The 18,320-nt window shown below is 41.7% G+C and overlaps 1 protein-coding gene across 4 annotated transcripts in view; it reads left to right on the top strand.

Moving 5' to 3' along the window:
- LOC138198956 (cyclin-dependent kinase-like 5) overlaps positions 1-18,320 on the top strand; it is a 54,692-nt gene that overhangs the window by 19,343 nt on the left and 17,029 nt on the right. For all 4 annotated transcript variants that reach the window (XM_069150765.1, XM_069150769.1, XM_069150768.1 and 1 more), the window contains exons 4-7: positions 16,115-16,160; positions 16,324-16,460; positions 16,570-16,690; positions 18,000-18,059. In XM_069150765.1, coding sequence (XP_069006866.1) covers positions 16,115-16,160; positions 16,324-16,460; positions 16,570-16,690; positions 18,000-18,059 — 364 coding nt within the window. The remainder of the gene's footprint in view (positions 1-16,114; positions 16,161-16,323; positions 16,461-16,569; positions 16,691-17,999; positions 18,060-18,320) is intronic.

Consider the following 18,320-nt stretch of genomic DNA (forward strand, 5'->3'; position numbering starts at 1 on the left):
TCCCCTGATAGATGGAGGCTATTTCAAGTCTAAATCTGAAGCATTGTCCAAGGCTGACTGTCAGGCCCCGCCCACCTGTTGATGGAGCCTTTGTGAGTGTCCTGGATGTGAGCTTTTTCTTAACTTCTTTCCAGTTACAGACAACTGCATTACACCGCTGACAATGAATGAAAAGCACATTGTAATGCTGCAACCTTGCATTCAGTTGACTGACCTATTGTGCAGTGTGGTTCAACTAATGATGCCAGATGTTCAGTTATCACCCAGTTCTGCATCAAGGTTCGTCACATGTCATATGTGGCATATGAGGTGTGATGACAACGTTCAGAGACTGTAACTGTTGTATGTGAATGGAGCGTCCTTCCTGCTCTTAGTATGCTCTATGTCTGACTCTTCATGGACATTTAGATGCACAGTACAGATGGATGTAGTACACATTAAACTCAAAGGTCTACATGAGTACAGGTAGATACAAAACAAAGTGGGAATGTCACTATCATTATATTTTAAATAATGATAAATTATAATACAAATAATTGCAATTAACAATTTCAGAGTCTTTTCCCACCTTTTCCTACTTTCTTCATTTGGTTGAAAACCAAAATGTTCTCACTGCGCACATCCTTGACAGTAACGTCGATAGATACTCAAATATGGGAAGTTAAGTGCCACGAGATAAACAGTTGCTGGGGTTTATTTTCTACTCATGTACCCTTAAACCATAGCAGAAGATGGGGACACAACGAGATGATGTCATTGAGAGGGAGAGTCAAATAGTGAAATATAGGAAATGTGACATTTCTACGAGTTTAATGCAACTTTTTTATTAACAGGTCAAATAATCGCAATCAGGCGATGATGTAATAATTGAAACAGGCCGAGCAACAGTTTTGTTTTCGATTTTTCTTGATTTTTTTTTTTTTTTAGTGAATGAACTTGTTTTTCCTTACGTTGGTCACTGAACTCACAGTTTAAAGTCCATCCCAATGTTTAAGTCTAGAGCTGTTGTATCCAGGGACTCATGGACCTTCATGTTGACCATCAGCTGCAGTCCTCTGCATTGCCTGAAGTGCTGGATCAGCAACCTGCTGCTGAGAGGTACTCACTGGGCCCAAAGAGGAGACTGTCATTACCGGGCCTGCTGCGTGTCTCCCGAGGGAAAGTTCAAGCAGCAACCTAAACAATTTGCAGTGTCCCCTGTTGTGCTTTGTTTGAGGTCGATTTCCTGCTCCTATTGAACATTTTGTTGTCTTTGCCCAGAAAACTACAAGGCTGTCATGAGCCAAGCAGTTAATGTCTGATCTCCTTGTTTGGACATCGTAAACAGAGACATAACATGGGAACTTGGCATCATTAATTTGATCGTGTTATACTCTGCAAGTGTTTGACACCACATCAATGCTCTTAACGTTGGGATCAGCATTGTAGTTTGCTTCAGAAGATTGGCAGCTAACTTTAAACCAGATGGAAAAAAAAATAACAGCAGAGTTATGACTGCATCCTCCACTGACTAACGGTGGCTTGGAAAACACAGGAGGTGATTGCTTTAATCAAGATTATGAACAATGAATAACTTTGTAATTATTTTTGACTTCTTTAATAGTTTCCAGAGGGTGAGATTTATAGTTATAAAACTGATGTATCAGTGAAAAATCATCCCACAGTGTAAGCTTTAATCGTGATATTTTCCATTATTTAAATTTGCTATCACTTTACATATAATTCTCTGCATGATTTTTGTGCATCAGTTTTCTTTTAGGATATAAACGTACAAGTACCGTGCTGATATTGTAGCTTAAGTTGCCTGACTTAAGAAAACATGAGACGGGTGGTCTTGTCTGATCCAAGGCCTTACTCTATGCTGTGCAGGTCGTGGGAGAGTGTTTTCATAGCAAATAATCATTTACCCAGCTTGGTTTCTCTCCCACATAAATGTCTGTGGCCTCATGGGAATTCCTGAAGAGCTTAAAATAAAACGTTACACACAAAAAGTTCAGAGCTGCCGGTGTTCTGCACGGATCCCCCAGCGTTAACACACTCACTGTAAACTACAAAACTTATTTGAGTGTTACGAGCTGCTCTTCCATGGCTGTGAACAAACGAGAGATCGGCGCGGTGGACACCGTTGGTACTCTCTGTTTGCGTATCTGTTCTCACTCTGGCTTCAGTGCATAATGCATTTGGAGCAGGAATAACTTGAACGGACCTGCTGTGAATTGGAGCAAAGAAGCGGGTTACATTGGGTCTGTTGAGGTTTTGGAGTCACTGGTTTTGGTGGTGTCCTGCGGAGGTGGGGGTGGTGAGGACTCCCGTCTGAGACCTTGAGCTGGTGTGATGCTGTGCTTCTTCGTTCTGCAGTGGTAAGTGTTTACGGGCATGCTGCTGTGTGCACTTCATACAGTGGAGAAAAACATTTGGTGTGGTCGGTGATGTCAACAATCCGCTTTTCAAAAGAATGTCTGGAGGCCTAGATCTGTTTTTTCTTTTTTTTGGCAAATGGGTAATGGAGCCTTGGTGGAAGTAAAAACACCTGCCGATCACTTCACACTTCATTTGAAGCTTGATTATCTTTTTAATAACACTAGCAAGAAATTAGGACAAAAAGAAATTTAGGAGCACAGTTAAAAATATGATATACATATTTATACTGTTTATACTGAATGTGTTTTTGTGCTTCTTCTTTGTGTGCAACTCTGATGTGAAAACCGGTGGAGGTCTATGGAAGGACAAGATTTTAGTATCTACCAACAAAAGGCATGAGTCTTAAAAGACTGACAAAGCTTTTTAATACAGTTTCTCTGCATTAATAACCTTCTTTTTCAAGCATTTAAAGAGCCTCTTCACGAGCCATTAAACTTTATCCACCCTGTCAGAAAACTGATTTTTGGTAACGTGTAGAGTTCAGTTAACATTTAGCTTTTCGCCAGCAAGAACCTCAAACTCACCTGTCGACCGCTCAGTGTTTTAGCTCGCCTCCGATAGCTCGACAGAACGCCATCATCCTCTCGGCCAGAGTCGTTGGTCTGTTGCGTTTTCTCGACTCTGCTCTACTTCCCAGCGCCTGTAATGTCAGTCACAGCTCCACCTACTGTTGAACTGGCTGGGGAGGAATTACTCAGGACATTTGTGAGAAAATCCTCAGCACAACCAAGGTGCAGTTTGTGCCACAAGTCTCGTGATACTTTTTTTTGTCTTTGTAGGATTTATTTATTTTGTTCTTGTAGGGATAAAAAAAAAAATTGTACTTGTAATAAATGTTTCTAAAGCATAATTTATTAGAAATATGTTGTGTATTTGTTTGTCAAGCACATTTTGTGTTTGCAAATCAAAATGTAGTAGTTTATTAACTGTTTTTTAATTGCAAACCACATATTGTTTGCAAGTGAATCGTATGGCATTTGTAAAACATATTTGTTTGATAGCTTTTGGCAGGAAATTAGCTCCATATATATTGTTTTACATCATTTTTTTTTTTATTGGGAACAAATCAATAGGAGATGTTTGATGTATGAAGTGGTTTTAGTAACACTACACTTTAGTGTATTGTTAAGACCAAAGTTTATGAATGTTTTTGTAATGTTCCTTTTCTTCAGTGTGCCACTTTTCGGACAGTCCCAAAAAAGTCTCCACTCGTCTCAGTTGGTTGAACACAGCGACCTGGACATCAGGACAACCTTTGTTGCTGCAGTTGACTACTCGGTGCTTGTTGTTGCAGTCGTCGTGTTGTAACTATCAGCGACAAGTTTCAGCGCAGTTTTCCGTTTCTATATTTTCCTCGCATGTTTATGAGCTGACCTGGATTTGAAGCGTCCGTTGTGCAAAATAATCTCACTTCGACGGAGCCGAGCCGAGCCGAGCCGAGCCGCAGCCCTCTGCACTTCTCTCCCCCTGTTGTTGTGCCACTAAATTATTTTTTCCAACTCGCACAAGTCTATTTTTAGTCGCACGGGAGTGATTTCGTCGCGCTGCAGAACTCTGGTCCAGTTCGGTTGCCTGCTTGCTCGCTTTCAGTGTTTGTAACCAGAACTTTATACCCTCACTTCAAAGTGGAAACGTCACAGAAAGTGAAGAGACAGCCATCAAGGGGGAGAGAGCGTTTCCAGCAACCTGCGTCTGACAGCGCACACTGACGTCCACGTGCGCTAACACGTGACACGTTAGGGAGCGTGCGCGCGCACCTGACAGCCGCTCTGTGACGCGCGTGGAATGTCAAAGTGACGTCATAGTTCGCGTGTCACAACAGGATGAGACAGATGGACAGATAGAGTTACTTTATTCATCCAACAAGGGGGGTTTGTTTTCGCTACAGCATAGGTACAGGAAAGCAATAAAACAACAGAGTGAAAATATTAAATATTAAAAAAATCCACAGTATATTCAATAAAATAGAATAATTAAATTAAATTAAAACTAACTCAACAATAGTGCAAGGATTTAAACAAACAAGAAAACAAACAAACAACGGTGTTATTGTTGTGAGATTGATTTCGCCAGAGGTGAGTTATTGTACAGTCTCACTGAATACGTTTTTAGTTGATTTCAAATTTATTTTATTTATATATTTTTTAATTTGAATTTTAAACACATAATAACAAAATGGCCCAGGATCAGGTTATGCAGAACCTCCTCCTCACGGGAAAGAAAAATGAGAAACGGCTCATGGACAAAAACAAGGAGCTGCAAACACAGCTGTTAGCCCTTAATAATTTTAAAGCTGATTGGGAAAAAGCGAACAGTGAGGTTACGAGACTTCAAAAAAATATGAAAGAAAAAGATGTTCACATTGAACATCTAAGAACTAATTTGCAAAAAGTCAAAGCTGAGCAAGATGAATTGAAAAAAATACGTGAACTCGAAAAGCTAAACTTTGGGAAGGAAATGACTTTGATCATGAAAGAACACAGAGACCTCCTCAACACAGACAAAATTAAATCAGACCTCCTGAACCAGAGAGAAAAAGAGCTGGAACATTTTAACGCCATTAAAATAGAACATAAAAAGGTGAATTCAGAGAAGTGTATGCTGAGACAAGAGGTGGACAATCTGACAGGGAAACAAAACATTGCCAACAAAAGAATAGCAATACTCGAAGATCTGTTAAATGAGGAGTGCAAGAAACACAATCATACACAGGATGAGTTAAAGAAATTTAGAACAACCAGCTATCATCTTTCTGACAGGAACAATAAGTTAATCAGTTGTGAAGTGTCTTGTCAAATACTAGAAAAAGAGAAGGTTGTTCATATAGAGAAAATTAATAATTGCAATAAACAACTTCACGACAATAAAAAACAAATTGACGAGCTGAAAACTGCCGAAAATATGCTGACAGATAAGAACAAGGAATTGTCAGAGTTACTAACGTTAAAGACTACAGAGATGGACAAATTAAAAAACCATTTTAAAAGCACAGAATTGAGGATGGAACAGCTGATAAAAGAGTTTCAACACCAGAAAGATAACATGAAGAACATGTCAAAGGATGTTAAAACTAGCGTAGTCCTGAAACGTAAACTTCACCAGAGGGAGAGGGACATAATCAGGTGCTCTTCAGAAAATGACAGTGAGATCATATATCTGAGGGGTCTTATCGTGGATTTTGAGAACGAACAAAAAAAAGAATCTATGTATATGGACCGCATGCTTGAGGAAAAAGAAGTCGCCATTCAAAACTGTTCCAAGGCTCAAGCGGAGTTCATGGAGGTGAATAAACTTAACAAAGCACTGGAAAACGATAGAATGAACCTGGCCTGTAAACTTGCTGACGTGACCACACTCCTGGACAAATTAAGGATTAAGTCTCGTTCTCCAACAAAGGAGGCGCAGTGGATGAGGGTTCCAGCAGAAACAGAAAAATCCCCTGATTTAACCTCTGTTAAAAAGGCCCAAATGGCAGAATTACAACTGGCCAAGGCAGCAAAAGCAGAGAGAGAACTGTTGGAAAAAGAGCTGGCAGACTTCAAAGAGCACGTGATAGAGCAGCAGCGAAGACTAAACCTCCAGGAGAATGAAAAAATTGCAGATAAAGAGAAACTAAAACTACAAGACAAGGAAATCGAGTCTCTCCTCCAGGAGCTAAGGAGACTACAGGACGAGATAACTTTGGCAAACTTCAAACTGAAAATAGAATTTAAATCACAGTGCAAACTGTGTGCAGACAAAACTTGTAAATTCTGTGATGTAAGGGTGACCAAGGACAACTATGAGATCCTCTGCAGGCAGTGTGCTGAGAAGTTACACGAGGAGTCGGAGAGGTTTGGTGAAATTCTGAGTCCAAATAAAAAAAAACTTTTGAGTGACCCCGAGAAAATTACACAGCTGCTGAAGGAAAAAGATGATAAAATTTTGGAACTGCAAAGAATTTTAGCTCTGCAACCAGTTGACGTAATTCAGAAACTCAACACGTGTAAATGGGATATCAGAGAATTAAAAACAAAGTTAACAGCAGAACAAGCATTCAGTAGGGCATATTGGGCCAAAATCCAAACCCTGCAGGAGGAAAACCACAGAATGATTTATAAACTGAGGAAACTCATGTTAAGGAAGACCCAGTCCAGCTCTGAGGACAAATCTAAGTTAAGTAAATCTAAGTTTGGGAACCAATCAAGTCCCATATTTATCCCACAAATTCCCTCTGAAGCCGAAGCGAACGAGAGAAAGTCCATCCCCATCCGCCTCCCTCACGTCGGTCAGGAACAGTCTCGTAGTACATCAGAAATCAGGCAACACCCGACTCCATCCCCATCCCGCCGCTTTGTTATGCTAAAGAGCTCCTTTTTAGAACCCGCATCAAGTTCCACACATGTGCCACGAATCTCCACAGAGGCCAACGCGAAAGAGAGAAAGTCCGTCCCCTTCCACCTCCCTCCCATCAATCTGAAACAACGTCGTGGTCCATCAAAAATCAGGCCATACCCGACTCCACTCCCGTCCCACCGCTCTGTTATGCTAAAGAAACCCGTTTTGGGAACCCCATCAAGTCCCATACATCTCCCACAAATCCCCACCGAGGCCGAAGTGAAAGAGGGAATATCCATCCCCTACCACCGCTCTCCCCTCTTTCCGAAACCTCATTCTTTTAAAGTAAAAATCCGGTCACACTTGATTCCACCCCAATCCCACCGCTCTCCCGTCATCCCGAGACCACCTTGGGGTAGATCAAATATGAGGCCACACTCGACTCCCTCCACATCCCACCGTTCTCCTCGGGATACATCAAATATCAGCTCATACTCCTCTCCACCTCCATTCAGCACCGTCCGGACATTCCCTTGCGGCAGATCAAATATCAGGCCACACTCGACATCCCGAGTCTCTCATTGGCTAAAGAGACCCCAATTAAGCCCCACACATTTCCCATTATTCCCCACCGAGGCTGAAGAGAAAGAGGAAAAGTCCGTCCCCTCCCTTCCCATTGTTGCGAGACCCCCTTGTATGCCAAAAATCTGGCCACACTCATCTGGACGCCTGTCCCGTGTCTCCAGTATGCCAAAGGGCCCTCTAGTGCCCACCAAGGCCAAACAAAAATTAATACCGAAAGACCCTGTCTGCATCCCTCCACTCGTTAAGAGACCTCTTTGGTAGTTCAAAAAATCAGCCTAACTTGATGTTGACTCCGATCCCATATTTCATAGAATAATGAACTGAAAATCAAAAACATCCCCTTTCCCATCAGCACGATCAACTACTGAAAAACTAAAACAACCCATTTTCCTTTAACTTGGTCAATAACAAAAACCCCACTGACCATCAAACAATCTTACAAATGCCAACAATTCAACATATATCCACCAACTGCACCAATCCAGTCACATGCCTCAGATGCGGACAGAACCACCTCCACAATTAATGCACCATAGACAAAAAGGAAGCAAAATGTGTCAACTGCAAAGGCGAACACTCTGCCGCATCCAAATCCTGTCCAGTATACATCTCTCACATGACCCCATCAACCAAGAAACCACCATTTGCCAGACCCACAGTCAGAAAGTCCTCCGTCACCAACCCCCCCAGATCACACCCCAATGACGACACCCACCTCACTCACCTCTGGATGACCTCAAAAAACTCAACATGGACGACAATGAAATAGAAGACATCCTCAAAAGTATAAGGAAACACATCACCTCATCTGTACTAACTCCCAAAATGGATCTCACTTAATAATAAAAACCTTCATTTAAAAACTGCATTTTGTGTTTACTTGTGTTATCGTTGACTAATATTTAAATTTGTTTGATGATCTGAAACATTTAAGTGACAGACATGCAAATAAATTGGAAATCAGGAAGGGGGCAAACCCTTTTTCACAGCACTGTATATGTGTGTGTGTGTTTGTGTTTGTGTTCAATGTTCATACATTTTTACAAATTACCAAAACTCAGTAAAGACATTAACATGAGTAAATCCAATGCAGACGTTTGAATTGAAATACAAACAGCTTTATGAACATGCAGTAAATAACCACAGCAGCAGGTTCTATCACAGATAAACACAACCATGCTTGGTTTGTTAAAATTTGTGTTGTCAGTGGGAAAACCACGTTTAATAATGGGTGGGTAATTTATGGGCAAAATATGTGTCTGTAGAAACTGGATTTGAATCATTTATAATCGAACTCGAATTGCAAAACTTGAAGAAATGCTTGAAGAAACTGAATTTGATTAGCATCATTTAAAGTTGAATTTTTAGTTTGAAACCCAATTTTAATCAACTTGAAACTGAATGCTTAATCCTGTATTTGAATTAATTTGCTCTGAAATTTGATGTCACAGACAATTCAACTCTCTAAATTCAGTTCTCACGTTTCAATTTCAGTTTATGAAATTCAATTTCAGTTTGTTTCCTCCACATCGGGTCTTTGAGAAGGAGCTGATTCACAGAGCTTCCTTTCACAGCTGCAGCTGTGCTATAAGTTGCTGGTGCTCCCGCTGCGTCCCAACAGCGCGGTAACGTGCACGGAGCAGGGGAAGCTAAGAGCTTCCTTAGTATGTAAACCTCGTTACGTTGAAAAAACATCAGCACTCCAGTTGCACACATTTCTGTGTAAGTGATAGCGAAACCAATGTCATAACCATGGAATAAACACTGGGGGCATCCAAAGGACTAAAAAGCTTTGTGTTTTGTTGATTTGTCTGAAATCTTGTGATCATACTTCACTTTTTTACTGGAACAGCAGTGACTGACTACGGAGCCCCGGAGGGGCCATACAGAGAAAATCAATTAAAACGGCGCACCAATTACTAAATGGAGACCTCGTCAGACTGGCTGTGATGGCAACACTAACAACGCTAACAACGCTAACAACAACTCGGTTAACTAAGGACAGCTGTAATCCACGGGATGCAAAGAATTATTGTCAGTAAAAGGAAATAACGATGAAGTTTAGAGCTCGTAGATTATATTATTGGCAATATGTTAACTTTGAGGATACTGTCGACTTTATAGTCGGTCAACTGACAGTTGAAGCAGGTGCAGTGCACTTCATACTTAGAGGAGAAAGCCTGTTGTGCTTTGCTGTCTCTGTATATTCAAACTTATTTTGTGCTCACAAATGAATTAAAACATGTGAATGAAATGCTATTTCGTGGCTCCATTTAGTAATTCGCGGGCACGATTTAGTATCTCCTGGCCTTCGATTAAGTATTTTGTGCGCACGATTTAATTTTGTTCTCTCTATTGCCACTCCGAGGCTCCATAACTGACCTTGATAATCATTTATTCTATATATACTGAACATTCTGCTGGTGTTGGATTGTTTTGCAATGACTGCAATGTATTTTGTCAGACAGCAACAGATACCTGAGTAGATATAGTTTAGTAGATGAGGCAGTAGAAACGGTTTAGGTAACTGTTACTTCTGTACATTGAATACTTCTTTATAATTTTCCCAAACAGCCTCAAAAGTACATCCACGAAAATGGCGTTTTTCTTTCCACTGACAGGCTCAGATTTTTATTTTCAGTGACTGACAACATTATGGAGAGAATCCCTAAAGATAAACTTGATCAAGTTTCCTTTAAGTTTTGGATTGGTCAAACATCATGTAAAATCAGAAACAGTCGTAATATTTCTGTTCAAAGCCACCAGACTAGAACGAAACTGCCAAACTCTGCAGGTAAAATTTGTACTTTTATGAATAGATTCTGGTGGCTTTGAACACAGAAATATTACTGTAGCCATTCAGACACTTATAATTACAATCTGAATCTGTCAGCGGTTTAAAAAAAAAAAGAGAGACTTCTAGCAGGCGCTGGTTGGTGAAAGTTACCTGAAAATTCGACTTTTATTGCTGTGGTGGCGGGGTGTGGTTAGCGCAGCTGCAGGGGGGAAGTGGTTCAGGGAACGGTGCCGGGAGAAGGATGAGTGGCACAGCTGAACTAAATCAGGATGATTTCTCTCCTTTTTAAGTGAGCAGGACCTGGAGAGGAGAGAGGGGGTGAGACCGAGACGGAACGGGCGCTCGGAGGCAAGGCAGGAGAGCGCCGACACAGAGAACATTGGTGTGGGGTGAAGGGGAAATAAAAAAGGCATTTCCAACGAACTCAGGAACCCCACGGTAGCACATGCATGCTACAATGGCCTTATCTACTTATCTGTTACTTACCGGCTTTCTCCGCTTTCTACGTTCATTGTGAAGTCACATTGTTTTTCAGCGAGGTAAGCAGGTAATGTCTTTGTCTACTTCCTTCAAGGCTTTTGTCAGTTTACTTTTTGCCCCAACATCATCCCTCGATCGATTTGATTTATCGTACAGCTCCCTGGATTGCTATAAAACATCTCAAAGCATTTATGAAAGCGTCAGTTGTTAGATCTTCCAACAATCCACATGGATTGCCCTTGAGGACAGACAGGTGAATATTAGACCATGTCTCTTACAGTCTCTACAAGCTTGCTTAGTGTGAAATGGTCCAAAGCAATCCATCCCATAGTAAGAGAATGGTGGCTAGGAATCAACACGGTTCGCCAGTAGATCTGCCATCCTTTGTGTCGTTTGGCTTGTGAGCTCTCCTGCATATGTCACACATTGCTTGAGGCATGTGTGATTACACCATCTCTGGGTAGGATTACTGGATGTTTCAAATCAAGGGGTAAGGAAGCGTTCTTTAATCGCTCTCCCACCCTGAGGACAACAACTATGTGGCAATTTGTCATGACTCAGTATTTGTATTTCCTCTTTAAAAGCATCCTCTTGTGCCAGTTTCACAAGCACCAGGCTGGCCTTTCTTCTGTCTTTGACATTTATGGGTTGTGTTATTTTGACTCTCTTTGCAGGTCGCTGGATCCGAGCAACAACATTCAGTGCTTTTTGCCATTTTGAGATCCTCTTAAAGCCCTCCAAAAAACGGTCCTCTTTTACTACCTCTGTCTGTAGTACTTGTGTCATTATGACTTCAGAATCACCGACCAGAAGCTCTGGAGTTGAGTTTGTTACGGTAATGTCTCTTTCCCACAAGAAGTTGGGATTTTTGTCAAGATCATGTGCTTCAGCGTCACCCGAAGCAGACGCATACCTTCTGGCAGTTGTTGGTGTTTCTTAATGGAGAATTGCATTTCTAGATGTCCATCCGTATTCTGATGCGTTCGTTCATTCAGAAATTGCTGAAACTGTATATCATCTTGTGATAAGCTCTTTTCCCCTGGATTAGATTTTAAGTCTGCTTCTAGGACTCTGATGAAAGTGGCCGATGTCACTCGTGGAAGTTTCTTGACTGATACACGATGACGCAGACCTGTCACTTCTGTTGACTTTACGAGCAGCGACGAGCTGCCAACAATGGTCCAACCTCGGTCGGGTTTGGCAGCATATGGCTCTCCATCACCTCCTATAAGGACTTGTCGAGGAGCACGCACTAAGGTCTCTGTTTCAGGTGTGGTGGTTGAAGGAATCCATACAGGCACTTTCATGGATGTCCTCCCCCCATCTCCTCTGTCTACACTGCAAGAGAGAGATGTGTTTTCATCTGCTTGTATAGCGTGAGAAGGAGATGAGTCTGCAGCAGCAGATGGACGGTCTTCATGACGTGGTGTTGGATGATGTTTCTTACAGATGCCATAAGTTGCTTTGTTCTTGCAGTCTCTTGAATTGTGTCCTCTCCTCAGGCAGCCAAAGCACAGGTCATTGTCAAATATGAACCTTCTCTTTTCTTCTAAAGGCTTATTAGTGAACGTCTGGCATTTGTGGATGAAGTGGCTTTCTCCACAGCACATGCATGTGACAAGGTCTGAAGATGAGGAGTTTACTTTCTTAGATCTGCTTGAATCTTTTGAGCTTTTCCTGCAGCATTATGTTTTCCTCCGTTTTATCAGATGCTTTCACACTTGAGATGAACGCATCAGCTTTTCAGGTGCTTTTTATTCGGCTTTTCTTCAGTAGCCTTCGAGGCTTGAATGGAAGTTGTAGTATTGCATACAATTCCTGCAAACTCATTGAAATGAGGGTATTCCTCTGACTGTCTCAACTACTTTGTGACGTGACGATTCCAGCAGGAGGTCACCTAGTCAGGGAGTCTTTTTTTGATTCCCTTTACAGTCATGTAAAACCTGAAGCCCTCTGATGTGTGGCATGACATTGCTGCAGGCTATCAGAAAATGACTGAATTGTCTCAGTTTAACTGACTCTCTTCAGCTCATCTTTGGCCAGTTATTCAGTTTTTCTCTAAATGCACGAAGGATTTCGAAAAGGGTGGCCGTAACGGGCATTTAGTGCCTCGTCATCGTTTCTATAGATGCTTCCTTCTAATACATATCGTGCCTCACCACTGATGAACTTCTGCAGGTAGAAAAACCTGTCTGCTGGATTTGTGCATCGCCGTTCTATTAATGTCTTGAAACTCGTGCTCCACTCCAAGAACTTACGTGGATCCCTGAGAAGACTGAAGGCTCTGGTGCAGGAAGCCTGGTAAGAACCACTGTGCTAAATGACGGGTTCCAGCTTACGAGCAGTCTGCTGACCTGTACAACTGGGAGTGGTGCACAGTGTGGTAAACACTGGTTATTTCATCTGCTGTTACCTTATCTGTCTGCCAGTCACCTTTTGGTTTCAGTAGGGATGTATACATAGATGGAAGCATCTCTTTTTGAGCCACACGTCTCTTGTGAGACTCACATATAGTGTCGCTTTAGGTCCTATTCTCTCCTGCGTTTGTCATTAAGTTTGACAAAAAAGGCAAAAAAGGTTCTGAGAATCACCTTCCAACGGCTTCACCTAGTTGGTTTCCAGTCTTTGTTGTAGTTGCATCTCCTTCTTCGAGGTAGTTTCCATCATAGTCTGACGAAATTAGCATAGCTTGTGATTTTTGGATTTGCTATTTTCCACGTCGGGCGCAGCGGGGACAGACTAACCTGCACTTGACCCACGAGCACAGTTTGATTGACATCAGTCACAGCCCCGTGATGACAGCCCTCCCTGCTATCTCCACAGCCATCGGATAAAAGTCCGATTTTAGAGAAGCCAACAAAAATGCAGGACATTATGTCAATATGTCGGGCGCAGAAAAAGGAATAAAAATGCTGCGCAGTCCCACACAAAGCGGGACACATGATCAGCCTGTTCATAACAATGCCACTGGTAAAGCAGGAACAACAATTGGGCTGTAAAAAATCAACACTCAACACAACTCTAATAACTAAACCAATGTTTTAACAAGTATTTTCTCTTCTTTTAAATTTATAAATGTCCATCAAGTTGTGGAAGTAGCACATTCGAACCTGCAAGGAAGCAATCTCCTGCCTGAAGACCGCGATGGGATGATACGGTCGCTGCACGCTGAAGCCTGCAGACAGGATATTTGCAGCGCTGTTGCTTGAGCTGGCGAATGCTGCCTGGTTATGTGTTGCGCATGTGAACATTTTATCCTAATTTTAAAACCGTGGCAAGGTTTCATCCCAGATTTGTAAAACCTGGGTTTGCTACCTGTAATACTCCAATAGACACTGTTGCATGTAAACATCTGATCTGGCTTTCATTCAGTTGAATGCAACGTTCTTTGTTGGTAAATAATAGTGGCTGAGATGGTAAGAAATCAAAACCTGTTTTTACACAACATAAAGCATAATTTATGCTTGAGGTAAATTAGTAATTGTTCTATTTTTTTTATTTATTCAAAGTTATATATATTTACAAAACCAGTAAAGTTCACTGTTTCAGTGCACTGATGTCAATAAAGTTTGCTGTTAAATGGTAAAATATCCTCCCTCCATATATTTGTCACAATTTTTTAATAACCACAATTCTGCCAATATATCGATATCAGAATTTATTTTTACTTCCTAATATCGATATCTCAAAAACTTCAGTATCAATCGGGTTTTAACTGAGATGTCTTGACTCCACGTTTCATGGGGGAAGTTTTGCCACTCACTTAAATAGTCAGATGTTTTTTTTCAAATACAATGACAGTATTGTGAATATTATTTCAGCTCAGTGTACCATCATGCAGTGCTGCAGGTACTGGTAACTGTGCGCAGACGTACATAATTATACAGTTAAATGCAATACATACAATTAAAGCCAATGATATTCAAGGTGTCTGATCCTGATCTCTTATAATGCACTGTGGATACGAATCAGGTCTTATTTCTTCAGTAGTGAACAAGGTCCAGACATAAAACGGGTTATTTAGTCTGCACTGAGCTGCTCATCATGTCCGTTCACTCGGGCTCACTGGACAGTGGACAGTACAGTGATGCATGTGAAGCTGACCCTGCTGTGAGTCATCTTATATTTTTCAGTGCTGCTGGGAGGAGGGCTCACCGTTCACTATGATCCATGTTGGAGTGGTGCGATGCTGCCTCTGGCTTTCTGAGGGGAGGGGGGGCGGAAACTAGAGCACAGCTCTGAGCCGTAGGCAGAAATACCGGGCCTAACTAGGACATGTCGAGAAACGGGGCTAGTGGTGGGGCGTCGCTCACAGAGAACTTCATGGAGGCACGATGAGAAGTGTTTCTGGAAAACGACAACTCAGTGGCGATTGGTTGTGAAAATCTTTGTATGTATTTTTAGGTTTTGTATGTCACACCTATCTTTAAACAAATGACAAGGATTTTTTTTCTGCAGAATTTTTCATGAATTAGAAACGTTTCTGTTTGTCCTACATGTCTGCAGTGAATCATTCACCTAGTGTTTGTATGCTAGTGACCCTCAGTATAAAGCAAAGTTTCGTTCATAAAGCAAAGTCTACTTGCTACACTTCTTACGGAGTGTGTGATCATCCCATCACACTAGAGCTTCAACAAAAAATGATTTTCATCATCAGTTTTATTTCTCTTATAGATTTATCGCCTTTAAATCATCAGAGAATATATGATACGTCCATCCTTGCTTCCCACAATCTTTAATTTCTTCAAACCCAATGTTTTCCATTTACTGTGATGTGACAACAAGACGAGTCCTAAATGGAGTGTAATAACTATCAAATCTTTGGCATTTTTGCTTAAAAAATTACCAATTAGTCAATTGCCAATTAATTCTTCTGTCAGTTGACTAATTGACAAATGTTTGCTTCTCTACGTCAGATGTTTAATAATTAAAAAAAAAAGCCTGAAAAGGTCAAACTAAACAGTATTTCATAAAAAGAAGCAACAAATAGACAAAAGTTGGGCTTAGTAATCATTCACAGTACACATGTTGTCAGTCATCTTTGTAGTTGGGTTTTCCTGTTGTTATGATACAATCCAATATCATGCCGAAATGTGTAATTCACCTGTCAGTCCACTAGAGGATACCGTGTCAGCGTCACGCTTTGCCTTGACTCGGCAGGAAAAGTAACTTGCTTTAGGTGTACGCCAGTTCAGTATGTTAAGTTATGAATGTATCTTCCTTTTGTTACCTAAATGAAATCCACAGGGACTTTTGCTATTTCACGGACCCTATTACTACCTGTCCAGGTGAAAGTCCTGTTTTTGTTTCATCCAACCGCCCTCGACCTCCTCCCTACTTGGCGTTTATTACTCTTCTTCTCTAGCAGAGGCCAAACGTGACACTGACACGCATCCTCTAGTGGATTGACGGGTGTATTACACGCTTTGGCGAGATACTGGTCTGCATGACATATAGACACTTGCCATTAAAAGCAGGAATAATTTTTCACTCCCCGCTGTGTTTTTATTACAGGAGACCAATGAAATTGTGGCCATTAAGAAATTCAAGGACAGCGAAGGTAAGAGTGCTCTCGTCTCCAATGAGGAGTCCTCGTCGGAGAACACTTTACTGTCAAGCCGTCCATCCCTTTTATTTCTGTTGGACTGCATCCCATATTCATCACTTCTGTACATGGAAGCTCAGTGTGATTCGGATTTCCTGTCTGTCTCACGTCCATGTAGAAAATGAGGAGGTTAAAGAAACAACGCTACGGGAGCTTAAGATGCTCCGCACCCTCAAGCAGGAGAATATTGTCGAGTTGAAAGAGGCCTTCCGCAGAAGGGGGAAGCTCTATCTCGTTTTTGAGTATGTGGAGAAGGTAAGCTTTCTCTACAGACATGAGGTCTACACCGACTCTTTTGCTATTCGTCACCTGGCCTGGTGTCATCTTGATTTGTTTTGGTTGTGTTTTTCTTTTTCTCTTTCAGAATATGCTCGAGCTGCTTGAGGAGTTGCCCAACGGTGTGCCGACGGAGAAAGCGCGAAGCTACATCTTCCAGTTAATCAAAGCAATTCACTGGTGCCATAAGCACGACATTGTTCACCGAGGTAAGTTCTATATTTTTTATAACACATTATCAAAACACTGAAAGACCATGTTAGTGAGGAAGAGAAGAGACCCTCGAAGGCTGGGGATATACAGTACTCGCTATTGAACCACTCGTTCGCGTCACAACAACTGTTTGCATTGTAAACGTCATTGCTCACATACTTGCCTCAGTACTCAGTAGGGATTAATAAAGTAAATACCTACCTACCTACTCCACCGCAGAATCAAGGATCCCAGCAAACACACGACATCATGGAGACGTTCAGATCATTTCTGTAAAACGTTGGTCAGTCCAGACCCACTTTTGTACATCTGGGGTACGTCCAGGACAGGTTCGATATCGGAACGTCTGAGTTGGATCTTGTTTGGTCATCCACCAGATGCTCCTCAGTGGAGTCATTTGAACTTTTGCAAAGACGTGAAACTGACGTCTTTTGGACGTGTCTGTGCTCAATTGGATACCATTAGAACATCTGGATTTGCCTGATGTGAGCAATAAACATGGCAACAATCGAGGGGGTCACTACTTTCTGAGATTCTTAGATTACAGGGGGACAAAACTCCGTCCACACTCCGTATTTCCAGCAATTTTAACGTAACGTTCCGTTTAGTTCTGCAGGTCCGTGACCCTGTTGCATCTCCATACTGCCCCTACACCGCCTTAACGCTCATGTATTTGCATATTGTGTACGTGTTGTGTTCATTTCTGAGGACGCAAGTCTGTCATCGTACGCACGCAAACATGTAATTTAAACAAAGTCTGTCTCCAGCCTTGAGCTCATGCAGCATCCACAAAGTGCAGCATTTATTCTGCTCCATCTGTACATCATTTTAGAAACACCTAGAACTAGTCCTGCATACTTATATTGTAAAATCAAAACATTTTTCTTTAACGACGTGCAGGTTTTAAAGGTTTTCTGATGCATTACAACCTACAGTTATTGTTCACAAGAAGATCTTTTGGTGAATCAGTGGCAGCAGAGCAGGGGACCAGATGGCCCTTGTGAGCTTTTGGCACATTAAGAGCAACAGAGCAGGCGTCCAAATGGCCTATAGTATACCCGGGCACACATATGACAATATTATCAGGGGATTTGGTGGATGCGTTATGGTTTTTCTTTGCAATCTGTGCATTTTTGCTGATAGAATTTGATTTCTCTTATTCTTCAGTTGCTGTTTTTATGAAGATAAATAATAGTCAGCTCAATGAGACAGATGAACGTGCGGTGGCAGAAATGGATGGTAGTGATGATGTAATGATGATGCCCCCTCACCAGCTCACTCTCCATCTGTGTTCTTCTTCCTCAGACATAAAGCCAGAAAACCTTCTCATCAGCTCAGATGACGTCCTCAAGTTATGTGACTTCGGTGAGCACCTCTATCAAATCCTCACACTCTGAGAAAGGTGGACAAACAGTCAAAGCTGTGATGTAAAAGGAGTATTTTCGACAGCGACTATATTTGGCTGAAACCAGTGCTTCAGGAGTGCAGCAGGCAGGCTTCATCCGGTTATAAAGCTCTGTGTGCATCCCTCTCTGCCGCTGTGCATTCTTCTCTCATCTCAATTAACGAAACGTGTTGGGAAACCAGAGCCTAATCACGCTTTGATTCAGTCTGTCGGCACTACGA

This window comes from Embiotoca jacksoni, unplaced genomic scaffold (assembly GCF_022577435.1).
Source record: "Embiotoca jacksoni isolate LCO1_2020_lvr unplaced genomic scaffold, fEmbJac1.0.p SCAF_16, whole genome shotgun sequence".
Lineage (NCBI taxonomy): Eukaryota > Metazoa > Chordata > Actinopteri > Embiotocidae > Embiotoca > Embiotoca jacksoni.